The sequence below is a fragment of the Anthonomus grandis genome, chromosome 17 (genome assembly GCF_022605725.1).
Source record: "Anthonomus grandis grandis chromosome 17, icAntGran1.3, whole genome shotgun sequence".
NCBI lineage: Eukaryota > Metazoa > Arthropoda > Insecta > Coleoptera > Curculionidae > Anthonomus > Anthonomus grandis.
In genome coordinates, this window is record NC_065562.1 from 11,726,841 (window position 1) to 11,741,295 (window position 14,455).

Below are 14,455 nucleotides of genomic sequence, written 5' to 3' on the forward strand. Positions count from 1 at the left end.
TAACGTAAATATTCCACGTACCAGTATTGCATTTCCGGCAAATTCGTGAATTGTCAATTTTTGTCGATCGCTGTTTAATTTAGCGCTTTTTTTATTGTAATTTGATTGTTAATGCACGACTAGTTTTGTATCCAAAAAAAGATTTTGCTGAGCGTGTATATCTTAGTATTTATATGTAGTAAGTTGATTAAGATAAATTCAGTCTCACTCAACTTAACTCAACTCTCAGTTTCTTACATCTAATCTTAATATCTGGATATTTATTTAGCTGAGGAGGCAATACTTCGTACAATCTCCTATGGATGATGATAGACATGTCTTCTTTTTTAAAAATAATATAAAAAAAGGTATATTATCCAGAGATGTTTTCTATATTATAATAAAAAAAACTCTTAAAAATATATAATTATTAACTAATTTATAGATTATTATTAAACAGGAAATAAAAGCACTGCATAATATCTTAAAAACTTATGCGAATAATCATTATCAAATGAGTTTATTCGCATTACTTTTTAAGATATTGTATGGTTCTTTTATTTCAAGACTACCGATTCTTAATACCTTCTTAAAAAAAAATGTGATCCATCATTTTAAAAGGCATACAATCTCCTATTTGACCAAACCGAAAAATTGGACCAATTTATTTAGACCTTCTTGAAAATACAATATATCCTTTAGTCGTCCAAACTTTGAAAAGCTAAGTGGATGAAAATTGTGTTGGTATATTAAACGAAAATAGTTTGTATTTCCAACAAGATATAACTCGCCCGCACTACGCTTTAACAGAGTCTGAGAGTGGCATTATAAACAGTTTACAGGAATGTGGATTGGCAGTCGTGGTGCAATTAAATGGCCCGCACGGTCGCCAGACTTAGCACCACTAGATTTTTTCCGGTGGGGGTAGTTAACAAGCAAAGTTTATAAAACCCCGTCTGTTAATAATAATGATTTAAAGTATTGAATAACTCGTGAATGTAGAGTTCACGAGTGGAAGGAAAAAAGGATGGTCTGTTTTGAAATGAAGGCAATGCATAGGGAAATGAATGATCTTGATCCACAGAATTTGTCTGCGGACACCATTGCTGAAAATAGCCGATATTTCTGAAGCTTTTTATTTTAGTGGTCTAAAATATCATGTACCTGAAGGTTTGCCTCCAATAGTCCACAACTAGCAATGTAGTTTTTTGAACCCTTCACCACTTTTTGTGTCATTTATTTTTAAATACTGGTATATTTTCTTGGTTTTTGGAGGTTTTATTACTTTCTCTATTTGAAGTGCTTCTTTCTTAATTTTTGGATGTATGGATAATTTAGATTTATTATAAGATGATCCGTTACATGATTAATGAATACAGCACAAGAATATTATATAATTAAGTTACAAAAAATCTTACAGGCGTGACAAACATGAAGACCTGAAGGTTATTATATGCCCTCTTGTGCTTTTCTATTCTTCTGCCCTTGGCCTTTCTCAATGCCTAATTAAACTAATTATTGCCTTCATAGATTTTTAGGAAGAGCTGCAAGTGTGGCATATCGATATTAGTATGCCATTGATAGATACAGTAAATCTACTTTTAAAACAGGTTTCTGTTAAAATTACTGTTTTTATATTTATATAAATAAATTTATTCCTAACTAAAACCTTTTTATCAGATAATCTTACAATATCCAATTTCAAGTAAACAATAAAAATATTATATTACTCTTTAGCTTAACTAAATACGTTACCTTTTTCTCAAGAGCCCTCTCGGGGGCAAAGCATGACAAATCCTACGATCCAGACTGAGAAACCAGCTGGAGAGTAGCTAAGCTTGCTAAGGGATTTCTAAAATGAAATCCGACGATAGATAGCAGTCTGTTCCATTCACTAAAGAAGGATAAAGAATAAATATTTCTTTCTTGTCTGTTTAATGAATACAAATTGGTATATTCGAGTAGAAATGTTCGTGTTAAGATAATTTATGTTTATTTTTCCTTTTTTAGTTTAGCGGGATTGCCTTTAAGCTAGAATCAAGCTAAAAAGCATTATAAACTTTTTTAACTTAAACTTTTGCCTATGCATTTCTGTAAGTATTCACTCTCTCAAACCGCCTAATGGCGAACGGCTCTGCGTTCAAACCTTTATTGCTTAAAATTGGCCCTGTCAATATAAACGGTATTGGCAGAAAAAAAAGCTTAACTTCAACCATTGTCTACAATACATACAGTATCAAATGCTTTCGAAAGATCCAACTTCACGGGCATAAGCAAGCTTCGCTATTATCTTGTGTATCAGGTATTTGGGATCTTAGAACATTGAAAGGCTAGAATTAGCATTGCCTTGGAACTATGAGCAGTTTGTTTGCTTGCAACATCTTATGTTCTTATGGAGAAACACACTAAAATGTGTTTTTTTGATACTATTTTAAATAATATCGTCAAAAAATTGTCACTTATTTTGACAAACAATACTATTCCTCTTTAATGAGATATGAGGTTTTTTTTTTCATAAAATATGATAAGATACTCTAGAAAGAAGTCAACATTCAAAGTTAAATAAATGTAGATAACGTATATTAGAGAAAAAGGCAACATAGCAACGTCGCTTGATTGCATTTTTGATTTTACCGACATAAGTAATCTTTACCAGTGGCGTCGTTAAAAAATATTTACAGGATAAATATTTATCATTAATAGATAACCCTTTTTGCGTTTTTTTAACGTACTTCATTAGAGTGAAGGTACTTATCTAATAAAAAGCATTTTTATGGCAATTAAATATTATAGGATTATTAAAAAATTTCTTAATAAATATTTATTATTCTACGTTTATGATGATGTTTCTCACGGGTTGATGTGATTTTATGACTTATCGTTATTTAGTTGTAAAAAGATTGGCTTGAATCGCCTTTTTTTCATACTGCGGCACAATCGGCACAGTTTTTACCATAGTAACACTTTACAAAAACACTCAAATGGCGTTTGTCAAGATGACATCAGCTTTTGCTTGCGGTGTTGTAATTTCAAATTTGTAGATGCGGTTTTAGGAATATGAATATTAAATTTTTTTTTTATGTGGTGAAGATGTTATTTTTGCGCTTAGAGTAACATATATTTATTTCTACTTTTTATTTTTGAGCCACAATCTAACAGCAATAAGCTAAATTAACTTAAATTAAATTATTATATGTTATTATCTATATAGCTGAAAATTTCCTCTTTTGAAAATGCCCGTAATCTTGACAAGAAAGAATCGATATCTATGTTTGTAAATAATACACCTTCCTTGCCTCTGTGCACATGTTAAATTTAAACAAAGTTGTTGCTTACTAATTCTAGCCTTTTAATGTTCTAAGTTTGTAATGTTAACAGTTTAATTGCATCCTGCGTAGATCAATTGTCATTCTTTTTTTAATTAATTGTTTAAAAAATTTTTTAAATGTTCACAAAAATGCGACAGGTCTGTAATTTGAATGCTTTTTTTTATTAGCACTTTTATATAAGGGTTAAATTATTCCAATTTTAAGTCAGGAGAGCGCCCTGTATCAAACTACTTATTTACTACCGGTGAAATATCTGTCGATATTTGTTTTAGGCATTGAGTTCTTATATTATCGCATCCAGGAAATTTATTTATTTTCTAGATATACACGTGCTTTAAAACCATACCAATTTCTTGGCAAATCACCTGATAAAGATAAAGGGTAAATAATTATCCGCTGCTCTAAAACATTGTAACTCTATGATCCGGATCAACCACTTCACATTTAATAGATGTTAAAAGCTTTAAACCACAAAAAAATATCTTAAAATATTATATTATTATGTTATATGCCCGCTGACTCTTCTCAAGGGAGTTTCAACCTACTCTAAGTTTAATCTGGTTTTTATAGGATAGGCTGACGAGTTTCTTCCGCTAAAAGGCCACTCCAGTAATAAAACGAGCCTCATCAAACTCGGTCATAGAAACAACGTACCGATTTATTTTCATTTGAGCCAGGCCAATTCGTCGCCCTTGAGCCCTCTTTAGTGTGTCGTGACAGAATCATTTATTATCGGATTTTATTTCTAAGATGTCGCAGCGGCACGCATTTTCCATTGGTTAAATCGCTAGACATAAACAGCGAGTTGAAAGGGTTTTCAACAATACGAATGATATATTGGTTTTACAGTTTTTGGGTTAAACTGCTTTGTTCTTCAGGGAATATATGTCTTTAAAGAGCGTTTCGGTGATAGAACAAGATTTAAGTTGATCCTCAATGGCTGGCTTTATTGGGTTATAAAGATGTTTGTAAATATTCATGATTTTTGCCTTCTTGTATTTATTTAGTACATTATTTATAATAAGTTAACTTCAGTTACCTAAAAGTTAATAATCTTGTCAAATAAATTAATAAAAATATACAAGCATGTCACACAATCCAGGAATCACATGCACGATCTGTCATAAAGCTAGAAATGAAGATTATCAGACATTTATGTTAAAGTTGACGGAAATTAATCCTACTACTATAACCGTCGCATAAAGGCACTGATCTAGAAAATTGTAGTATTTACTCAACTCTTCAAGAATAGTTTCAAAAATCAATTAATCTAAATTTGATGGACTGCTTCACTAAAGTCCTTTTTAGAACTAATAATTAAACTTGGTTTAATACCAAATGAATTTCGTTTTTTTTGTGAATTAATTAATGACTTAATTAATGAATATGGTAAAAAAATACGATTTTTTAACAAAAATTTATCAGTTTTAAAATATGGATTAAAACTATGACGTAAGAGTTGGTATAAGAATATGCAATTAGTAATAAACCGGATTATGGGTGCACAAATCAATTTCTTAACTTGCACTGACAAGTTTAAGTTACAAGTAAAAAAAATTATAGTATTTCTCCTATCTCCCTCTCTCTATAAACATAGAGATGTACAGGATATTGTGTTGTCCCTCACAGCAGTAACTTTAAGTGGGGTATATAAATTTCTCGTTATTAGACGCTCTGTAATTCAATTTCCTAAGAAAAAATTTGCCGGGTTATCAGCAAAAAAATGTTTTTATAAAATATGACAGTTTTGCAAATCGATTGCCTTTGACATTGATGTAGTAACTTTGTTGCTACGAAATTCACTATTCAATATGAGAGTAATACTGAAATGCAATATCTCAACTATAAAGTTGCAGCGCTTGGAGCAAATTAAAAAAGCTCTATTTTTACTTCTTCTTCTAATTCCGTCTTCTAATTAAAGGTTGGCGATCTCATTTTGTGAATGCGTCCCTGTCTCATGCCACATGGAATAGTTCTTCAATATTCACTACTGTCTATGCTCTTATATTACAAAGCCACGATTTTTTCTTTCTTCCTATTCCCTTCTACTTTCAATTTGTTTTTCCGCACAATATGATCTAAGTATGCTTTTTTAGAATATTAATAATCTTTGGTAGTGTCGTTTTATGTCCAAGGCGCTTTAGTACTTCTTTGTTCGTTACGGTGCAGATACCCTGAATGCGTTCCTTAGTATTTATATCAACGTATCGAATAATTCTAGTTTTTTAAGGACTTATGCTTTTAAGATCTAGGTTTTCACCCCATACAGTAGCATCAACCACACACACTATGTGAACTTTAGTTTAATTCGCAGGCACAAACTTTTAGTTTTTGTTTGGTTAAAGTATCACCTCTTTATTATGCGTATGCCGCTTTGATCCAAAATAATACTCTAACTTCTTGATAAGTTTGTCGTGTTCGACGTTATCAAAGGCCTTCTGAAAGTCGACGAAACAGTCGAATACATTTTTATTGTACTCTATACTACTGCAGAATTACTTTTAAGGCAAATAGAGTCTCTTTAGTTCCTAATCTTTTTCTGAAACCAAACTGCATTCCATCAAGTAGTTCTTCTTATTTGTAGTATATTTTCTATTGGATAATTTATAAGAGGATTTTCAAGGTATGACTACTATATATTTGTTACATGATTTGAGATTTTTTTGATGTAGCGGAATATAAGCAACTTTCTTAGAATAATCCCCGCTTCAAATATTATATTTAGGTATTCTGTAAGACTGGTCAAGTTTCTATCGTCTAATTCTTGTTGTCTTTGTTGGTATTTTTGTGCTTATGCCTTTCTTCAGTAAGGTTGATAATGTCTTCATTCATCCATGGTTTTTCGCTGTTTGGTCCTTTCTGCCCATGATTTATTCCCACGTCTTGCATTGTTGTTTCAACCTTGTTCCGGACAGTAGCAATATTTGTAGCTGATGCCTCGGATAAATCCCTCGCAATTAATCCGTTTAACTGCATTCAGGATGGTTCTTTTTTTAGATTTTCTAAGTTCACTTTCTTTGGTATGAGCGATCTTTGTAATTTCCGTAATCTAATTTTTACGTTGGCTAATAGCAAGTAGTCTACGGTCTTTTTGCTATTTCTAAACCATCAGTATAAAATCGAAATCTATTTGATTCCTTATAAGATTATTTTCATTATCACTAGCTGATGTCCAGCTAGAAAGTCGTCGAGGGGGTTAATAGATATATAGGGTGTTTACTAAATATGCGGTAAAAATTTAAGCGATTATTCTTTGGTCTATTTTAAGGATATTTTGTCCTTTTATATTTTTTTAAAGGACGCTTTGTTCTGAAGATACGACGCGAAAAACACTATTGATACTAACAATTATGATGATCGTAATCTACCAGGAACTGTTCAAAATGACTACCTCCGTTCGGATGCAAGAATCCAATTTTATCTATGTCGACTTTTGAACTCTTTTAACAATACCAGGATCCTTTCTGATTGCCAGCAATAACCAGCAATTATCCAATTTCTCAAGCCTTCTACATTTTCGACTGCAGTAGTATAAATTATTGACTTAGGTGTACCCATAGGAAATAATCCAGGAGGCTTAAGTCCGAGGATCGAGCAGGCTATAGTTGCGGTCCACTTCAACCAATCCAGCGATTTCCGTATAATGCTGTTAAAAACTGTCGAGATAAAATAATAAAATTCGCTAGTGCATCATCGTCCATAATTCACATTACATTTCTTGTAGCCAATGGTACATCCTGCAGAGACTAAGTTAGCGTTTATTCCAAAAAGTTGCAGTATACCTCGCCGATAAGTCTTTCTAACAGAAATACTAGTTGAAAGCGATCTTCAAGCATCTTGTCTGGATTTTTTCAGCCCAAACATGGTCATTGTGAAAACTCCTTATTGCATTTTTTGAGAAAATGACTTCATCGATAAAAAGAATGAGAGTCAGTAGTTAGGGGATTTGAACCAATGTGTGTAAAATCCATTGACAGTAGTCAATATGGAAGAAAATCTGCAGGAAGAAGTGTCTGAAAGCGTTGTATGTGGCATGGGTATAATATAGATTCTCTAACAGTCTTCTAAATTGTCCCGTTACTTACATTTAAAGCATTTGCAATTTTTCGAATAGAGGTACCTGCATCTTCTTTTATCATGGCCAGCACATTCTCTTTTAATTCTACCGTCCTTACGCCTTACTGATCCTCCATTTCGCTTTAATGCTCTTGTTTTACGCAATCGTTAATGAAGAAATCGCTTTTGAAGGTTTTTCTATTAGGAAATCGTTCTACACGTCTAAATTTTTCTAAAATTTTGGCGGTGATTGACAAACTTAAGTTTTTTCGATTACGTAAATCTATAAGTTTTCAAAAGTCCTAAATTGTTAGATTTTGTATTACTTGGTAGGTCCAGTGTAGTATGCTATACTTTGATTTCGGCCACCTTAATAATTTTAAATCTACCAAATTTATTACCTAGAAATTTACCTACTGTAATTTATAGATAGTTGAAATTCTTCTCCGCCCCGTATATTCGAAACAAAGCGTCCAGTCCATCATAAAAGGACAAAATATCAATATAAGAGAAGTCCAAGAACACATATTTCTCTTTCATTCCTATCTCCTAGACCAAAATCTTCCATAATATTGTCAACTCTGCTTTTAGTAACATTGTCGTTAAAATCCCCGATGGTTATTTTGACCTTGAATTCTTTCAGGTTTTTGATTAATTTAACCAAATACGAATTAGAACTTTTCTACAGTTTTTTCATTTTATAGGCTGGTGCATATTTTAAATGCCCACATGATGCTTGTGTTTTGCGATGTTATATCCTGAGTAGGATAGCACTACATCATACTTGCATTGTCCTCTGTTTGGTCACCTCACTTTACTAAGACTCTGTGTCTAATCTGCGTATCTCTAGATCAATGTTTATTAGGTTTCCACCCTTATTCTAATATTCATATTGCTATCCGGTAAAAAAAGTCGTATTTTCATTCTTGTTACTCTTCATATTCTTGTTCAACTTTGGGATTCTTCGTACCTTTGTCCCATTAAAGAAATACCAGCACTTTTCTTTTAACACTCATCGCCAAACCTCGTGTGCAAAACCATATTTTTTCACTATTAGATAAGAAAGTCTGATGTGAATTCAGCTACTGTTTCCTCTTTTGCTTTAATTTTTTTGGTGTTATTATTAAAATCTGAAGGTATTGACTTTATCCTTTAAATTATCATTTAGTTTGTATAAATAATAGGTTCTCCTATTATAAATAATTTAAAAAATATGAATGTTTCATTCATAATGAATGAAACTAGCAACTTTTATTAGAATTGCTTAGTATGGTTTCTTATTCAGATATATCAGATAATTAGTTCTGCCTAAAAAATTTGACCTTAATTTAACTTAATGATGTTCAACTTGATTCAACCAATATTCTTCTCATAAATTGCGACTTGTTAATGTACCAAATTTCATAATGAAACTCTTTGCAGGTGATACAACCTTAAGAGTTTCAATAATTTACTGAATCTAGCAGAAGTCTTCTTTGGGATCAGAAATCAATAAGCATTGTCAAGCTATTAAAGAACAAACTCAAAATTTAAATTTTTTTAATATGTGGGGTATAAATGCAAAACGCGACATGTCCATTAGATTACAATTTGAGAAAACTAAAAAAAAACTTTTTCGAGGTTTTCATTGCTTTATTAAAATAAGTTTTAATTATTGTTTAAAACTGAATTGTTAAATATGTCTACCCTACCATTTTGATGAATGCATAATCATTAGGCTTCTTCTAATTTAGAGCTATATTTTGGACATGTCGCATTCTGAAACTAAGGCTTGGACATGTCTTATTTTGCACACAACAATCGAGCAGAGCAATGATAAACCCAACTTACTAAAATTATTAGCTCCCGTTTTTTATTAGGAAAAAAAACCAAGTCACTTAGAAAAACTTTATTAGAATAAAAAAAACTTTTACAAAAACTTATTTTTAGATATTAATTTCTTCGTCACTTATTATTTCATTTTCATCGGCATCAACCTGCCTTTAAAAATTATTTTCTACATTGCTGTCGAAAATATTTTTAAAATAATCTAATGCTTCGTTTGATTTCCATTCATCCCCGTAGTGAGTCTTTAATAAGTTTGAAATGCTTTTAATTTTATCTTCTTTTATTCTCAGTCCAACTTGGAGTGTTTTAGGCCTTACTGCTTCAATTCGCTTCCCTTTTCTACAAATACCTTTTGCTTGTCCTAAATCACTCCTGTATAATGCTTCGCCTCTGACTAAAACCGTGCCTAATTTATTTTTGGTTAGAACTTTTTTTTTTGCTGGTTTAAATTTGAAGTGCCATTGTGTAGTAGGTTTTAAAGTTTTTTTTATTTCAGTTTTCCAGTCGAAAACCTGAAAATCTACACCCATTTAAAAACTGTTGCCCGATCTTTTATCATGTTCACGTAATGAGAAGGTTCTAGGATCTCCGCAGTTCTTCGGACTACTTTTTCGATATTGCCGAAAACTCTGTCAGGTGGCATAAAAGAATGACCTACTACAGGGAAAAATACTTGTATCTCTTCAATGTTCGGAGGCGCACTGGAATTAAACTAGTTGCAAAGCATTCCGATAAAAATCGAATTCTTATTCTGCCCCCACAACCATCGCAGAAAAGTCGAATGATTTTGTTAGTAGCTTTAAACTCATACGTACTTAGAGTATGATGAATAGCAGATGCAATCTCATTGGAGCTCCTGGGTCTTTCGACTTCTGTCCATGTATAACACCTTACCTTTTCTTTTGTTAATGGTGATTTTGAACTTCCTATGATAACTCCAAATTTAAAAAAGTTAATTTCCATTGAAAAATAGGCCTGCTGATTGGGTAATTTCGGTAGAGGTAAATTTTTTTGACAGTCAAAAGAAATATTTACTACTTCATCGGAGTTTTGTTTGAGAAAAGCAAAGAAGCTTTTGGCTTGAAGAGTATGGACTCTGTGATTTGTAATAAATGACTACTTTTCCTTAGGATCCGTGCATCTCCTAATTTTTTCTTTATATTGAAGACAGGTTGAACAAAGATCTGTTTGAGGTGTTCCGAATCCAACGTTGTATTTCCTATTAAAATATTTTCGAAAGTAGCACTGCTTCACTTTTTGATCAGGCTCAGCTTGTTCGTTGTAGACATTCCAAAGTTTTTTTATGTTTAAGTCACAAGGCAAATAAACACGATGTGGACTATCAGAGCGGCAATAGTGACTTTCGGTGCACCTTAATGATTCAATGAATGTCTTCATGCAAAACTTTTTGTCATCGTTTTTCCCATAACTCTCAGCCACGATTCTCCTTTGGTGCTGTTCCTGTGTTTATAAACTTTTTGACCAGGCGCAATATTCTCTCCTTTTTCACTTCTAAGATACCCAGAAATGCCTCCCTACATACTTGAACTGCTTTGCCGTCTTGCTGTCCTACCTTATAGGTTAAAGACACTGCTTTTGGCTTACTAGCAGCACGCCCTCTACTTCTTTTTCTTGCAGGCGTGGATCCTGAGCAATAACTTAAAAGAAATGCATCTTGGTCAGCTTTCTTCTTGCTTGAATAAAAACTTCTATGAAACTCCTTCATATCGTTCATGGTAAGATGCCAGCATAGAAATGGTCCATTACTTTCCCTATGTCCACATTTGGGAAATTCTGGTAAAGATTTAGGTGAATATCTGAAACAAAAAAAAAAAATAAGCTCAGAAAGCACTTGAAATAGCTTTGCCGATTGCTCGATTTTTTTTATGAATTTGTTTCTATAGGTTGGAATAGTCGTAGAAAATATGCATTACATTATTAATAATTTAAGCAATTTTAATTATTTCTCAAACAATAAAAACTCGGCAAAGAATTAAACAAAAACTTTAGCAACATTTTTAAATATTATTAAAAGGGCAAATATTTATGAGAAAAATATTAATATCACAGTCATTTAACGTATAGTAAACATTTATTACGTTTCTTAGTTAACTATTTATTTATTTTTATACTTGGTCTTAACTTACCTTGCTACTTTAGCTTTTTCCCTTTTCCATTCTTGTGGTTAAAAATATCTTTTTCGAGCTCGATTTTGGGTATCCGGCAAGAGTTTCTTGTTGTTATCGGCCATTATATTTATAATAATTATGAAAACACACGCACAGAATATCAATAAATTTCACCCTTGTGCTTGCATGCTTGTAAAGAAAAAAATAATAATACGTTTATACCAAAACATACGATTTATCAGGTGTTAGTAAGCTGCTCGCTGATTGGTCGTGTGGACAACGTCGCATTTTGAATCTCAAATGCAGGTTGCGATGTCGCATTTTGCGTTTAACCGAAATTTTTAACGAGCGTTTATAAGCGTAAATGTCGTGGTTTGCAGGCAAATATATTAGTGGCAGATAGAGAAATTTATACACTTTCTGGGTGCACATGATGGTCATTTTCGTTGAAAAATGGACATGTCGCGTTTTGCGTTTATACCCCACATATACTCTCTATTATTAAATAGATTTTGATAAAAAATAAAATAATTACTATATTATCTTTTGTCCTAGGCCTTTGTCTCTTGCGGTTGGGGTATCAGCAACATAGGATTCGTGATGATTTGCTTTGGAGTCTGCAATGGACTGGCTGCCATCTTTATTGGAGGAATCATCAAAATAACTGGAAGAACTCCAGTTATTTGCTTGGCCCTCTCACTACATGTTGCTTTAATAGTAACTCTACTAGTCTGGAGACCGAGTGAAGATAACAAAATTTCATTCTTCGTTTTAGCTGGACTTTGGGGGCTCTGCGATGCTATTTGGCTTGTGCAAATTAACTGTAACTATTCTTTTATATTTGTAAAGAGAAAAACTTAATTTAAATTTATTTTAGCTCTTTATGGCATTTTATTCCCCGGTAAAGAAGAAGCCTCCTATAGTAACTTTAGGCTCTGGGAGTCAACAGGTTCGGTGATCACATACGCTTATAGTCCCTATCTTTGTATTGATGTTAAGCTGTATTTGCTTCTTGGATTGTTGATCATTGGAGCTATAGGATACACCAGTATAGAGGTTATAGAGTGGAAAAGTAAAAATGCAGAAATTGTTAAAAAGAGACAATTTCAGTTAGTAAAGGGTAGTGAAAAATGTGGAGAAGTTGCTGATTAGTTGAAATTTGTGTAGAATATAAACAATCAGGGTGCCCTAAAGGAAACCAGTTCACCAGAGACTCTTAATTTTATTTTATTTAAATTAAGCTATTAATATAAAGTGAGTTAAGAATAGCATCCTGTAGAGCATAATAAGGAATGAGGACAAGACGATAAAATTAGGGTGAGAGGAAATACGTAAATACTTTAATGCCTTACGTGTCAATATTTATAAAAAAAAATGGTGTGGGCATATGGCGTTAAAAAATTTATAACGTATTTTCTGGATGAACTTTTTTTCCTGGTGTACAGTATTCCTGTATAATATGACAGTCATCTTAAATTTGATTTTTTTTGTATTTTTGTAAGATATTTCTGCTTTACCAGTATTAATACCTGAATATTAAACATTTTAAGGTTAAGTACTAGATATCCTAAATCTACATATGATACTTTTTTTAAATAGACTATATTCTTTGCTTACTAGACAATCCATTTTTATAAAATAAAATTTTATTTAAAATACGATATTCGTCTTTAACAAAAACACTATCCTTTATATATACCTACATATAATATACATTTTAACAAGCTTGTCGTTGTTGCAATTCTCGAAAGTGTTTTCCAACGTGGATTTATATTTTCTGAAACCGTTGAAGTAAAATTGAAAGAAATTTACTACAAACTATCTATCGAGTTTTCGTTTTAGAATGTTGCAGCTTTTATAAATCAGAATACGTATATAAATATTGTATTTTTATTGTAGTTATAAGTCCATCTAGTGAAACTTTAATTTAATTATTTAATGGCGTTTATCTTTTTTTTTGTACAATTTTGAAAAATATTTATTAGTGCTAAAGATTGGAGGGGCCAAAGGCTAGACTTCAATATCTACGCTACTGTAAAACTTCTTTAAATAATTTTATTGCTTGAAGATGTACGTCAATAAAAATAGTATTTAGAAAGTAGATACATATTTAGAACTTGCGAAAATAATATTGAAAAACACCTATTTTCTTTATACACAATATAAAAAAATTATTTATATGTATATATTAATCTGTTGTGTATTTGCTTCTTAATCCTAATATGTAGTTTCCTTAATTAATATGCCTTTATTTTCGATTTAAAAAAGTTTTTTTTTAAACAAGGACTAAAAGCATAACAATTATCTCATAATAATAACCGTAGCATATTGTATATAATTTATATTTTACATAAATATAAAAACATATTAAACCATAAAAACTTGCTAAGCTGTGATTTTTTAGTGCATTTTAACACTAACGTAGAATTTTTGTATTTTTATACCTGACAATTAATGTACCAATAAAAAACATTGTAATTTTATTATTATATAATATATTGTAATTAGTTGATAGTCCTGAGAATGTATATAAACTTTTTGGATACTCAATAAACTTTATGCTAAAAAAAGATGTGTTTTTAATATATAATACCGTTTACCTGATAGATTGGTGAATTTACATAAAGAGATTATTGATGTGGTAAATAAGTATGAATATTTTACTTCAACCCTTAAGAACGTTATAAGAGGAATAAAAGATTAAAAATTAATAACATATTTGGTTAAAAAATTACCTCTTTTAAATAAATTATTTTCTTTAAACTCAAATATTCCTAGAACATGACTAAGTGGAACTAAAAATGGACTAGTTTTGCATCAGATTTTAGGCATATTTAAAATAGAGATTCCCCCAAATAATTTTATTTTATTTATTTATTTTTCTTTAAGTATCTAGATGCAATCCTAAGTCAAATAATTACAATTTGGCCAAAAAAATTAAGTTATAATTAACGTACTTTCACCTTGTAGAAAAGTAGCTGCTAAGAACAAGAGAAATAGAAATTTCATTATAAAATTTATATACACTTTATGAAAATAACCCTCTATTAATTAAGCTCTGATAAGGAGATGGAATATCAAAATTTTGATATATACATGAATGAATATTTAAAATAATTATATTATGAAATACAC

General features: G+C 31.2%; 1 protein-coding gene across 2 annotated transcripts in view; it reads left to right on the forward strand.

Annotated features, from left to right (window-relative positions):
• The window catches only part of LOC126746213 (UNC93-like protein), an 88,887-nt gene extending 75,124 nt beyond the window's left edge, over positions 1 to 13,763 (forward strand). Inside the window, exons 6-7 of one of the 2 annotated variants that reach the window (XM_050454367.1) lie at positions 11,876 to 12,143; positions 12,198 to 13,763. In XM_050454367.1, coding sequence (XP_050310324.1) covers positions 11,876 to 12,143; positions 12,198 to 12,472 — 543 coding nt within the window. In that variant the 3' untranslated portion in view covers positions 12,473 to 13,763. The remainder of the gene's footprint in view (positions 1 to 11,875; positions 12,144 to 12,197) is intronic. The other variant, XM_050454368.1, reaches the window with a different exon arrangement.
• The last annotated feature ends 692 nt before the right edge of the window (positions 13,764 to 14,455 follow it).